The sequence below is a fragment of the Orycteropus afer genome, unplaced genomic scaffold (assembly GCF_000298275.1).
Source record: "Orycteropus afer afer isolate SDZICR_OR568_19922 unplaced genomic scaffold, OryAfe1.0 scaffold00031, whole genome shotgun sequence".
Classification (NCBI taxonomy): domain Eukaryota; kingdom Metazoa; phylum Chordata; class Mammalia; order Tubulidentata; family Orycteropodidae; genus Orycteropus; species Orycteropus afer.
In genome coordinates, this window is record NW_006921618.1 from 5,755,678 (window position 1) to 5,768,782 (window position 13,105).

A 13,105-nucleotide genomic window follows, 5' to 3' on the forward strand; every position below is an offset into this window, starting at 1 on the left:
CAATCTTCCTTCCAAGGAGTGGCTGATGGGTTTGAACCACCAGCCTTCTGGTTAGCAGTCAAATGCCTTAGGCACTACACCACCAGAGAGAGCTCCTTAGGTTTCCTATAGGCACCAAAAAAAAAAAAAAAAAAAAGCAGATCCAGATTCAGCCTAGCCTTTGGTGTGTGTTAAACCTGAAATCTGAGAGAGAAAACACCAGAAACTGCCCATGCACCACACCACAGAAAAGCCAGGACAGGGGTTCAGGTGCCGTGGCGAAGCAAAGGCTCAGCCCCAGGAGGTGAGCACCTTGACAGAGACGGGCACAGCAGAGAGAAACTTGACCACGAGAGGAAGCTCTGAGCCACTCAGGCCTTACCAGGCATTCCCGTTGTCTCCCCACAGCACCTGGAGCCCCTTCCAGAAGTAGTAGTGAGATGTAACCAACTGTTAGAGGCTGGTCCCAAATCTGGGCACTTCATCTTTATAAATGTGGAAACGTGGGCAAATGCTAAATTTAATCTTTGGGTACCGCATCTGTAAAAGGGTGTTACTAACACCTGTCTCAAAGGGATGTGAGGATTCAAATGGCTTGATGTGAGCAAAGCACTTAGCATAATCGTATGTGGCCTATAGTAAGTGAAGTGCTCAGTATTAGCTAATATTAGACATGATTTTATTCTTGAGTCTCTTTTGTATGTGATCAAATGGCAAATATTTTCTGAGTTGCATGTGTCAAGTGCTGTGCAAACACCTTACTGTGGCCATCTCACAGCTCTGAGTTCAGTGATGAGAAGGAACAAAATGGTTTACAAGTTAGTCCTGCTTTCTGCAAATCCAATTTACAAAACATATAGTACATAAAAGATAAAGGGTTAATTCCTATCTTTCTCAAACAGTATGTAAATTTTAAATAGAAGACTCACCAATTACTAGGTTCCAGTCTTTTGTGAATATTAATAGAAAACTTTAATACAGGATACACCTCCATTAAATAACAGCTCTAACAAGTTTCTGATGCATATAACTCATATGTATAATTTTAAAACAGTGACAGAAACTTGTTCGGGCCCGAATGACAAAAGACCAAGGAACTAAATCCAGATGATGAAATAATTAAAACCAGAGGGAAAATCTGATCTTCTGAATCTTTTGCAGAAGGGAACAGAGGGTCAAGATGTGAGTAAAACACTGTGCTACGTCTCAGGGATGCAGAGATTTACAACAAAACACACAGACCAACACAAAGACCAGATCTAAAGAGAAAATGTGTTAAAAATATGTGACTTTGGCTCCTGACTCTGTTACCACCAACGATCCTCTTTTTATTGTTTTTTATCCCCATTCAGAAATCCAATGTTTCAAAACCAACTATATTTATACAGGAGTAAGTTCATCCCTTCATTTGTATTTATGCAACAAAGTAATATGACTGCCCATCTGAGCTTCTATTTCCCAAGGTTACTATTGTCTGTTGATCTAATTTCACTAAAAGCATGGAGACTCCAAGCTCTTGCCATGCATGTAGCCTTACTAAAGATATATAACATGTAAAATCTTGGCACTTTGCTCAAGCAAATGAATACATTTCAGTGACTATCAACGAGCTCCTGAGCAAGCCAACCTAGCAACCAGTCCACTCAGGACTGCAGCATACAACGGCCATCACTACGTCATTCTCTGCCACATGTATCCAGTCCTACATTTGGACACAACACAGCTCTCTTGTGCTACTTCAACCACTGGATTCATGAATCATCTTTGCAGGAAGTTCAGAAGGAGTTACGCATATTAAGCAAAGGGAAGGAGGGCAGAAAGGTAAGCTCGGGTGGGGTGGGGGGCGTGATCTCTGAGCATGTTAGGACACACAGCCATGTCGTGGTATTTCCTGATGCATCACTGCTAATTACTAAGCATACAGGTGTAAGCTTGCTATCACAATCCTCCCTTTTCACTAAAACCCAGGAAGCTGGTACTGGAGTTGCCTGCTGACAAATGCGAGTGGGAAGTAACATCACTATGGAGCTGATCTCTTAACAGTAGGGACTGGAAACTGGAGCCAAAATTTTGAGCTGGGAGCAGGCCTCAGCACAGTAACGTTTCATTCACATCCAGTTTTTATAGCACCTTCTTCCGTCCCACTTTTCTCTGAAACACCTTCCAATGATGACAGTTACTTTCTGGACATGCTCTTAGGTGTATCCTGATGGCAACCCCTGCAACTTGCAACTTCCTCCCAACATTGTCCCCAAAATAAATGGCCTAGAACTGAAAATAAATAAACAAACAAATAAATAAATCTCAGGCACTGTTTAAGACTCCTTTTCATTCCTTCAGTAAATAGACATCATATGGTATGGCTGGAAGAAGATGTGGAGATTCCAGTAACAGAAAAATATCAGATCTGGATGAGCTAGATGAGAACCAGGTTAAGTTACTTTCCTGAGATTGCAGAGAAAGTTAGTTCCAAAGAGGGCACAGACTCTAGGTGCCTGACTCATACTCTCAGAGGTCAAGGTCTGGGGAGTGTTTCTCACATTTTCTAAACAGTGTGAATCTGCAGTCCCTGGGGGTGGGACGGGGTGTCAAGCAGTAAAAGGCTCAAGTGGTCTTGAGGCTTTATTAAATCTGTATCTTAGCAACTATTTTGTGGGCTTTGTATTCCCTCTCATTTGTTTCAATATTATCATTAATAGCAATCTCCCCTCCACCAAAGACTTTTGAAGAAAAACAGATGCCCCAGAAGAGGCTCCATGTTGGTCTTGTGCTACTTGTACTCCAAGTAGGGGATCAAGGAATGGGTACCTTCTCCCAGTGAAAATTAACTCCTTGTCATCCAGTCAATTCCAACTCGTATGACCCATGGAAAACAAAAGCCTGGGGGGAAAAAAAGAGAATCCCTATCCAGAAACGCTTGTCAAAAACTTCGTTGGTAGAGACAAATAAAATTGGAAGCCAAGGGATGCATTTCAAAAAGTAGGGAAAGACAGGTTGTAGGATAAACTTATCAAATATAGCCTAAAATACTATCCATGTTGAAAAATTTATAATATTTAATGGAGATTAAAAAAATAAAAAAATTGCACATGGAGTATCTGCAGCTTTTTCTGTGGTCTTGCTTTTCATGCATACTGATAAGGGAGCCAGCTGAGACCCCAAGGGTGACCAGGTGGCAACTGATGGCTGCTTAGGCCTTTGGTGGCTGCAACTGAGAAAGGACTCACACCTCTTGTCTACCTGACTTCTTTTCTGCCCTGTTCCCTGGCCTTTGAAGCTCAAGGCTATGCACATTTTTTTTTCTTTATAGTCATTGCAGTGTAGTAAATTACATAGTGTGGCTTTTCTAGCCATAAATCTTTGTAAATTCCTTGGTGGAATTTGCTGTGAGCAACTGAGTAGCTCCTGATTGTTAAAGTTATCCATTAGGGGTATTTCTGTTGGGAGCAGCATGAAGTAATTGTTTGGGAAGTTCGCTCTCTCAGGTGTATGTAATTCTGATGTTGGGATTGGTTAGTTTGGTCACTCTGCCAGGCTCAAAAGAAGCCCTCCTAGAGGCAGAAGGAATCTCTCACTGCCAGCTGGGAGATGTGAGAGACACTCATTGCTGAGAGAGAGATGCAAGAGACATGTGCTGCTGGGAGAGAGACTGAGAGAGATTGTTGGCTGAGAGACGGCAGGCTGAGAGACTGAGCATGTTCCTGAATTTGAAGTGTAGCCTGTTGCTTCCCTAACAGACCCATAAACTGTGAGTTGTGTGTGGCCACTGCAGCACATTATTGAGCCCAGCAGAGAGGTGATGGGTGCTGCGGGAAGAACGGTTGGTGTCAGGGTTGGTCAAAGAGCTGGAGGGAGGCAGCATGTCTGGCCTTGCAGGGATAGCCCTTGGGCTACTGAGGGTGATTCAGTCTTCCTCTTGTGGAGTTAGAGGAGGTCAGAATATGTGGCCTCCTTGCCCCTTTGGCAGTCATCTTGTAATAAATTAACATGTTTCTGAAAGCTTAAAAAGCCACTTTTAAAATTTGCTAACTGATGTCCATTAATCTTATGATTCTCTTGTAACTAACTCACTGTCAAAGTCTGAGCTAACTGGGGTTATAAGTATATAAAACCAGAGATCTGGAAGAAAGATGAGTCAATCAAACCTGGATTTATGTCTAATTCCACTACTTATTACTTGTTCAATTTTGGGAGATTTATCTAAATTAGCCTCTGAAACTTAGGGATAATTTCACACATCTTGAAGAATGTATCGGTAAGATTTTGAGATAGTGTGATTGAAGTGCCTAGCAATAGTATCTATTTCTGTAGAGATACCACCTCGGAAACCCAAAGAGGGGTTGCTATGAGTCGGAGATGACTCGATGGCACATAACAACAGCAATAGTAAACTACCATGAATGGTAACTTCAACACTGAACTCTTGCAAAATTGGATGGCCTAGCTAATGTTTTTTGAAGTCTTTACTAAAATTAAAATGCTTTATTAACTGTAGTGTAGTGAACAAAGTTTAATCTTTCTTTGATTAAATGCATTTGAGAATTTCATGGAGCCTCTAGGTGGTTATTCTAAAAAATGTCTTGGTTCTCTAGTGCCGCCATTAACAGAAATACAAGTGGATGGCTTTAACAAACAGAAATTTATTTTCTCACAGTTGGTTGTTGTTATGTGCCATCGAGTCGGACCTGACTCATAGTGACCCCTCCTTGGGTGTCCAAAGCAGTATCACTATGGAAATAGATTGCCCCATCTTCCTTCTGAGGAGTGGCTGGTGGGTTTGAACCGCCAGCCTTCTAGTTAGCAGTCAAGTGCCTTAGGCACTATGCTACCAGACCTGGCTCTAGGGAAAGACTTTGTTCTCAGAGAATGTTCCTGTTTTTTCAGCTTGTTTCCTGGTACCTTAGAGGTCTCCATGTGGCTTGGCATCTCTCTTCCTTCCCCCAAATGCTTAATCTGACATGAATCCTGCCTCATTAACATAATAAAGATAACCCATTCCCAAATAGGATTATAACTGCAGGCATAGAGGATTGAGTGCTAGGATTGACAACACATTCTTTTTTGGGGACACAACTCAATCCATAACAATGATTGTGAACTCCAACCTCTTTGTATCACAGATGAGAATATAAAGGCTCAGAGAGATTAAGTGGTTTGCCCAAGCTCCCACAGCTGGTAAGTGATATAGTCTCCAAGGACCACTGTGCAGGACCATAGCTACAGACATTAGGTTACTGGGCTGAATGACACAAAAGTAGTCAGTCTCAATTTGGAACCAATGAGAATTTCGTATTTGACACACCAGCAAATAGTTCTTAAGCAGTAAAATGGATGAGCAAGTGTTTTGGTTACCTAGTGCTGCTCTGACAAGAAGGTATCACAAATGGGATGGCCTTAAGAAATAGAAGTTTATTCTCTTATGGTTTGGAGGCTAGAAGTCCAAGTTCAAAGTGTCAGGCTCTAGGGGCTATGTGAAAGCCCCTCAACCTTGGGCTTCAGCTCTGCCTCTTGCTCCTGGCCCACTGGAGCTAGAGGCATCTTTTCACTACTGGTTGTGGAGGCTAACAAGCCCAAGGTTGACAAATAAAATGACACAGTCCTGATGATACCAAACCACATGCCAGGCCATTAATTCAAGTCCATTTTAAGTCCCAAAGTTGGTTAAGCATGGCAGGCTGCTGAACAACATGGCTACATGCAGGGTCCAAGTGTGCCATAAGCTAGAGACCATTTCCCAAGGCTTCTCCTTATATACAGGAAGCCGACCACATCCCTAAGGCAGCTACTCAGCTGCTCACAGGAGATTCCACCATGGAGTTGATTACCAGTCTCATATGGGAATACTACATCCAGCTGCCCAGCCATTCAACCAGGCCAAACCAAGTTGACACACAAACTGAACTACCACAGCAAGGATGTCGTGGAACTCTGCATTTAGGAAAGAAAAGTGCATTTGTTGGTATTGAGTAAACAGATCTGACTCAAAACAGCAGGACAGACTAGATGAGTAAGGTTTCTTTCAGAATCATGAGTATAAGAGCAAGGATTTCTAATATCCCAGCTCATGATTACTAAGCAGATATCATGTCCAAAAAATTCAGCTGTCAGAAAATTCTCTTTCTGGAATTTTTCCTGGTGGGCCTCATGGAATACAAATTCTGTTTACAGAAAACAGAAAGCTGCCCATATAGCAACATCATTGTTCTGATAGAAGCTGGGGCTCCTGGAGGGAAAAAGTTCTCCTGAGTATCAGCAGCTTGTGAGGAGGAAGAATTTGCCTGTAATAATTCTGGTGAGGAAACCAAAAAGTGTCTAAGGCCTATAATTTGAGAATGTCCAAGTATCTGCCTGTACAGTGTCCTAAAAAACAAAAAACACTCAAAAAAAAAAAAAAACAAAACAAAAAAAACCAGCAGCCTAGAAAACATTTCCCAGTGACCCATAATCTAAGTTATCTACCTTTTTCTTAAAACAAGAGCCAGAGTGACTTCTATTAGTGAATTGATTTAATAATTTAATCTCATCTCAACTGCTTTGCACTCTTAAGTCCTTTTAAAAAGTCAGGGACAGAGACAGAATTCAGCAGCTCAAAAAATTGCCAAAAGCACTACTCAAGCGTAACAGTTAGAGATGGTTCTGTATTCAGTGTTTGGTTTTTAATTCAGGCTTTGCCACTCACTTACAGTGATTTGAAGCCTGCTACAGAACCTTACTCTGTGCCTCAGTCTTCCCTTCCCTTCTGTAAAATGGGGATAATGAACAAATGACCATCTCATAGAATTGCTAGGATTAAATGAAATTATGATATACACAGCCTGGCACATGAAGAAAATGTTAGCTCTTTGTTATGGATTGAATTGTGTCCTCCCAAAGTTATCTGTTGGAGTTCTAACCCCAATACCTGTGGATGTGATACCCACTTAGAAGTACGGTTTTACTATGTAAATGAGACTCTATCAGTGTAGGTTGTGTTCTAAACCTAATCATGTCTGAGTTGTTATAAAAAGAGCAGATTAGACACAGAATGGAGCAAAAAACAAGGGCACAGATGTCATGTGAGGCTTGTCAAGGAACCAAGGCAAGAAGGGCTACAAATGCCAGGACTAGACACTGGAAGAGACAAGGCCCTTCTCCTACAGCAACATAGTCAATTTGGTTTTTTAGTGTCCTGGACTGTGAGAAAATAATTTTCTTTTTTTAGAGCCACTCAATTGTGGTATTTCCGTTACAGCAGCATTAGAAAATTAAGATACTATTATTATTGTTATAACTATTTATGGTAAATAATGAGCCAAATTTGTAAGTTCATCAAAGATACTCAGGCACCATAGAAAAACATCTCTTTACTAGGCAAAGATTAATAGTGTTAATTATATATTAATAATAGATTTGATGCACTGAACATCAATGACTGAAGACCAGATGAATTAAGGGATGACATCAAAAATATCATACATTAAGAAAGCAAAAGATCACTGAAAAGACAAGAAAGGAAAAAAAGACCAAAATAGATGTCAGAAGAGACTCTGAAATTTGGTCTTGAGTGCAGAGTAGCTAAAGCAAATGGAAAAAATGATGAAATAAAAGAGCTGAACAGAAGATTTCAAAGTGTAGCTCAAGAAAGAATTATAATGAAATGTGCAAAGACCTGGAGTTAGAAAACGAAAAGGGAAGACCATGTCTGGCATTTCTCAAGCTGAAAGAATTGAAGGAAAAAAAAAAAAAAATTCAAGTCTCAAGTTGCAATATTGAAAGATTCTATCAGCAAAATACAGTCACTGTATTTCAGTAGGTAGCATATGATCAAGAACCAATGGGACTGAAGGAAGAAGTCCAAGCAGCACTGAGGGAACTGATGAAAAACAAGGCTTCAGGAACTGATGGCACACCCACTGGGATGTTTCAACAATCCGATGCGGTGCTAGAGGTGCTTACTCATTTATGGCAGGAAATTTGGAAGAGAGCTACCTGCCCCAATGATTGGAAGAAATCCATTTGTGCCCATTCCAAAGAAAGGTTATCCTACAGAATGTGGAAATTATCAAACAGTACCATTAATATCACATGCAAGCAAAATTTTGCTGAAGATAATTCAAAAACAGTTGCAGCAGTATACTGACACGCAATTTCCAGAAATTCAAGCTGGATTCAGAAGAGGACGTGGAACGAGGGATATCATTGATGTGAGATGGATCATGGCTGAAAGCAGAGAACACCATTAAGATGTTCACCCATGTTTTACTGACTGTGAAAAGACATTCGACTGTGTGGATCCTAAAAAAATTATGGCAACATAGGAATTCCAGAACACTTAATTGTGCTCATGAGGAATGTACACAAAGGCCAAGGGGTTGTCATTAAAACTGAACAAGGGGACACTGCATGGTTTAAAATCAGGAAGGGATTGTGTCAGGGTTGTATCCTTTCACCATACTTATACAATCTGTATCCTGAGCAAATGAAGCTGGACTATATGAAGAACATGGCATCAGTACTGGAGGAAGACTCTTTAAAAACCTGAGATACACAGACAACACAACTTTGCTGAAAGTGAGGATGACTTGAAGCACTTACTGATGAAGATTAAAGACTAGTCTACAGTATGAATTAAACCTCAATATAAAGAGAACGAAAATCCTCACAACTGGACCAATAAGTAGCATCATGATAAATGAAGAAAACATTGAAGTTGTCAAAGACTTCATATTGCTTGGTTCTACAATCAACGCCAATGGAAGCAGCAGTCAAGACATCAAGAGACATATTGTATTGGACAAATCTGTTGCAAAAAACCTCTTTCAAGTGTTAAAAGAGCAAAGATACCTCCTTGAAGACTAAGATGGGCCTAACCCAAGCCATGGTATTTTCAATCACCTCTTATGCATGTGAAAGCTGGACAATGAATAAGGAAGACTGAAGAAGAGGTGATGCTTTTGAGTTGTGGTGTTGGCAAAGAATGCTCAAAGTACTGTGGACTGCTGACAGAACTAACAAATCTGTCCTGGATAAAATGCAGCTGGAATGCTCCTTGAAAGCGAGAATGGCCAGACTTCATCTCACCTACTTTGGTCATGTTGTCAAGAGGGGACCATTTTCTGGAGAGGGATGTCATGCTTGGTAAAGTGGAGGGTAACAAAAGAGGGGAAGGCCCTCAACAAGATGGACTGACATGGTGGCTGTGGCGATGGGCTCAGGTATAGTACGGATCATGAGGCTGGCATAGGATTGGGCAGTGTTTTGTTCTGTTGTACACAGGGTCACTATGAGTCGGAGATGACTTGATAGCACTCAACAACAAACAACAAAAAAGAAGAGTTGATGCCTTTGAATTGTGGTATTGGCAAAGAATACTGGAAACACCATGGACTGCCAGAAGAAAGAACAAATTTGTCCTGAAGTGCAGCCAGGATGCTCCTTAGAAGGGAGAATGGCCAGGCTTTGTCTCACATACTTTGATCATGTTGAACTGGTCTCTGGAGAAGAGTATCATGGTTGAGGGTCAGCAAAAAAAGGGGAAGACCCTCAATGAGATGGACTGACACAGTGGTTGCAATTATGGCCTCAAGCACAGCAAGGATTGTGAGGCTGGTGCGGGACCAGGCAGTGTTTCGTTCTTTTTTTATATAAGGTCACTATAGGTTGGAGCTCTGGTAGTGTAGTGCCTAAGGCACTTGACTGCTAACCAGAAGGCTGGCGGTTCAAACCCACCAGCCACTCCTTGGAAGGAAGATTGGGCAATCTACTTGCGTAGTGATACTGCCTTGGAAACCCAAGGAGGGGTCGCTATGAGTCAGGTCTGACTCGAGGGCACTTAACAACATAGGTTGGAGCTGATGCAATGTCACCTAACAATGTTAATTATACATTTATATTCAACATTTAGATAGTTTAAATTTTTAAGGAAAATGGCTTGGGAAAGCACATTTTTAAGTCTTCTTTGACAAGAAGCTTTGGTGGTGCTATGGGGAAAGCATGGGGCTGCTAACCAAAAAGTTGGTGGTTTGAACCCACCAGCCACTCTCCAGTATATAAAGATGAGGCAAACTGCTTCTGTAAAGATTTACAGCCTTGGAAACCCTACGGGGCAGTTCTATTCTGTCCTATAGGCTCACTAAAAGTCAGAATAGACTCAACAGCAGTGGGTTTGGTTTGGTTGCTGACAAAACAAAATTATGAACAACTAAAACTCCAATTAAAATGAAGCTGATAAATTTAAATAATCAAAAGTAGAAAATTTTTCAAGAAAAAAACCTATCAAACATATGAATCTTTGGGATAATAAAAGTTAAAAAAAAAAATACATTATCTTAAAGATTAGTCTCTCAAAAAAGGAAAACTCATTTGATGAGGGTTACAGTTTAACAGTTTGTAATTGTTTCTAAGCAAATCTTTGTTAGTGGTTCCTAGACCAGGCGGTTCAACAGTCTGGGTTCTTTAGCTCTAACTCTACAGAAGTGAGTGACCGTTTGTTCCATCAGGAAAACACAAAGCAACTCTACATGCCAGAACCTGACATCAATCACAACCTCTCAGGGGATAGTTTAATAACAGTCTTTCCAATTAAGAACAGAATTTCTATTTTTTCACAGGCAAAATTAGAAATTTTGCTTAATTCAAAGAGAGAGAATTTTTTTCAGGTTCTAAAATGGAAAACCTTAACTATAATCCTAGATTTTTAAATTTCTTCTAGTTAAATGCAGCAGTAAATGAAAAGTTAATGAAGGCTCTTTCTCCAAATACATGAAGACGGCAAGATTATCTGAGTAAGAATGTCATAGGCTCTTTTAAGAGTAAGTTGACAAACACAGACCAAAGCTGAGAGTCTGGTGAAAAAAAGAATGATGGAAAAAAAAATTTTTTTTTATACATGGCATACTGTTTAGCTGTTTTCATGTAGTTTTTCTGTTAATTATACCCAACAGACATGATTAAAACATTTATCTGTTTTCTAAAATTTATACTAGGCCAGCCTTCCTTTAAGTCCTTGTGAATGGTTAGAACTGGGTTCTTGCTGTGTTGAATGTTTTTGTTTCATTACTAAGGAAAGGTCTCCACATTTCCCTGTAATGATAAGTTTTCTTTTCTGCTTTTGTAGTTAAGAAACTGACAGTCTCACTGCCAGAACCTTAAGAGATTCAGTTATCAAAGGTGGTTTGTATGTAGTTTCACAAAACATGTGAAACACTGTAACTGAGCTATGCCATAAACAGAAGGAGCTCTGCTGGTATGGTGGATAAGGCATTTGGCTGCTAACCAGATGGTCAGTGGTTCAAACCCACCAGCTGCTCTGTGGGAGATGGGGCAATCTACTTCCGTAAAGATTTACAGCCTTGGAAAAACAGTGGGGCTCACTATGAGGTGGAATCGACTCAATGGCAGTGAGTTTGGTTTTTTGGTTTATACCATGAACAGAGAGTGCTTAATCCACTGATCTCTGCTGAAGACTGCTAGAGTTACTTCTTGGCTTTGCAGTTCTTTTTTCTGTAATGTGGAAGGAAAAATTTTATGTTTCACTCCCTTTGAATACCCAGAAAGGAAAAATCAAACATTCCTTTATCTCAAATAAGGAAGTTGCATGTCTTTGATAACGGGATTTTCACTGGAAGAATGCAATGGGCTCTCCTGTTTCGTCTCTTTATAAGATGCTGAAGCAAATAACTGTCCTTAACTGAACTTTGTGAAGTTACTAGACTTTCAGAGTTGACAGGGACCCTAAAGGTTCTAGTCTGAACTTCTCACTATGCTTGAGCTCCTGATGTACCACAGAGCTACCAAGTGATTGTTAAGTACATCTTTTTAAGAGCAATAGTTTAAAATAAAGACATCAACCGAGATTTTCCAACCTTTGCTTTAGAAAAATAAAGAATTCTAAACCTGTAACATTAAGAATCATTACTTGCCAAAAAGTGCAAAGAAATTAGAATTATTTCTAGAATTAGGTCTTTAGTGTTTATCTGTTAATCTTTGCAATGCTGAACTTTTTTCCAATCCAAGGACATACCTGAACACTGAGGTCATGAAAAACTGGGGTCTATGCTCTTGTATATAGTCCTTAATAAAATGTAAACTTGTTATTTTTCAACCCTTTGATTCATTAAATAATCAGCATTCAACATTTACCATCAATACAAGAATTCGAAAGCAAATAAACTGGAGCTTGTATTTAAAAAGTAAAATGGACGGCATCTATTTCAAGGAGTAGAAAAGATTCAAAGTGCGGGTAACAGTTACTTCTGAGGAAAAACTAGAAACTTTTAAATATAAGCTACAGTTCAGCAGCTTTTAAAATTTCATGTTTATTCATATTTTTCAAAATATATGTACATAAAAAAAGGAAGATTTACAACAGGAAAGATTGCCTTACATGCAACACAAATTCCAATGAACTCATGATGGGATCACACATGATTATGGATCTAATTCAAGCCAATCTTCTCAAGTCCATTTCCCAGCCATCATTCAGGCTGCAGAAGGGATCCCAGAAGACAATGCATGTGGAATGAATATGAAACAAACATTTTTAGCTTCTGGCAGCACTCAGGGGACCAGAAGATATACACCAAAAAGTTAAGACAATTAAAATGTCAAGTGCCACAGGGAAGATAAATGATAACCAGAAACCGGTATTTCTCAAGTAGAAAGCTAGTACTATTTAACACAACTTCACAATACCAAAACAAATACAAGTAAGAAAGGATTAGGTAGTCAGGCTTCATTAGTTTTTCCTTTTTTTTTTAATATCTCAAAGGGAAGCCACTCGATATCAAAAGTGCTGTGGAAAGAAAGGAGGGAAAAGAAAATCCACAGATGAATCTGGAATCTAGTTTATTTTAGCAAATTGAATGTTTTCCCACTTAACAACTCTACATTAGCAATGATGCAACTCTCCAACATTTCCTTATAAAAAAGGCAAATAGGAAGTGACAATTCATGTTCCAAATATTAAAAAATATATTTAAACATTTGATTGAGGAGATTTTCTATGTTTTGACTTTTGGTATCACAGGTGACACCAGAAATCAGATTCAGTATATTCTGTACTTCTCTTCAGTCAAAAACCAAGTGGTGGAGAGAATGTGTGCTTGCTGTTAAGGGAATGAATGCAATGCCCTTGACCAGAAAATAA

The 13,105-nt window shown here is 39.7% G+C and overlaps 1 protein-coding gene across 1 annotated transcript in view; it reads right to left on the reverse strand.

The window, feature by feature from the left end:
• Nucleotides 1-432: 432 nt before the first annotated feature.
• Nucleotides 433-13,105, reverse strand: part of HP1BP3 (heterochromatin protein 1 binding protein 3) — a 53,037-nt gene continuing 40,364 nt past the window's right edge. Inside the window, exon 13 of the mRNA XM_042780267.1 lies at nt 433-612. Within this exon, the coding sequence (XP_042636201.1) occupies nt 433-612 (180 nt within the window). The remainder of the gene's footprint in view (nt 613-13,105) is intronic.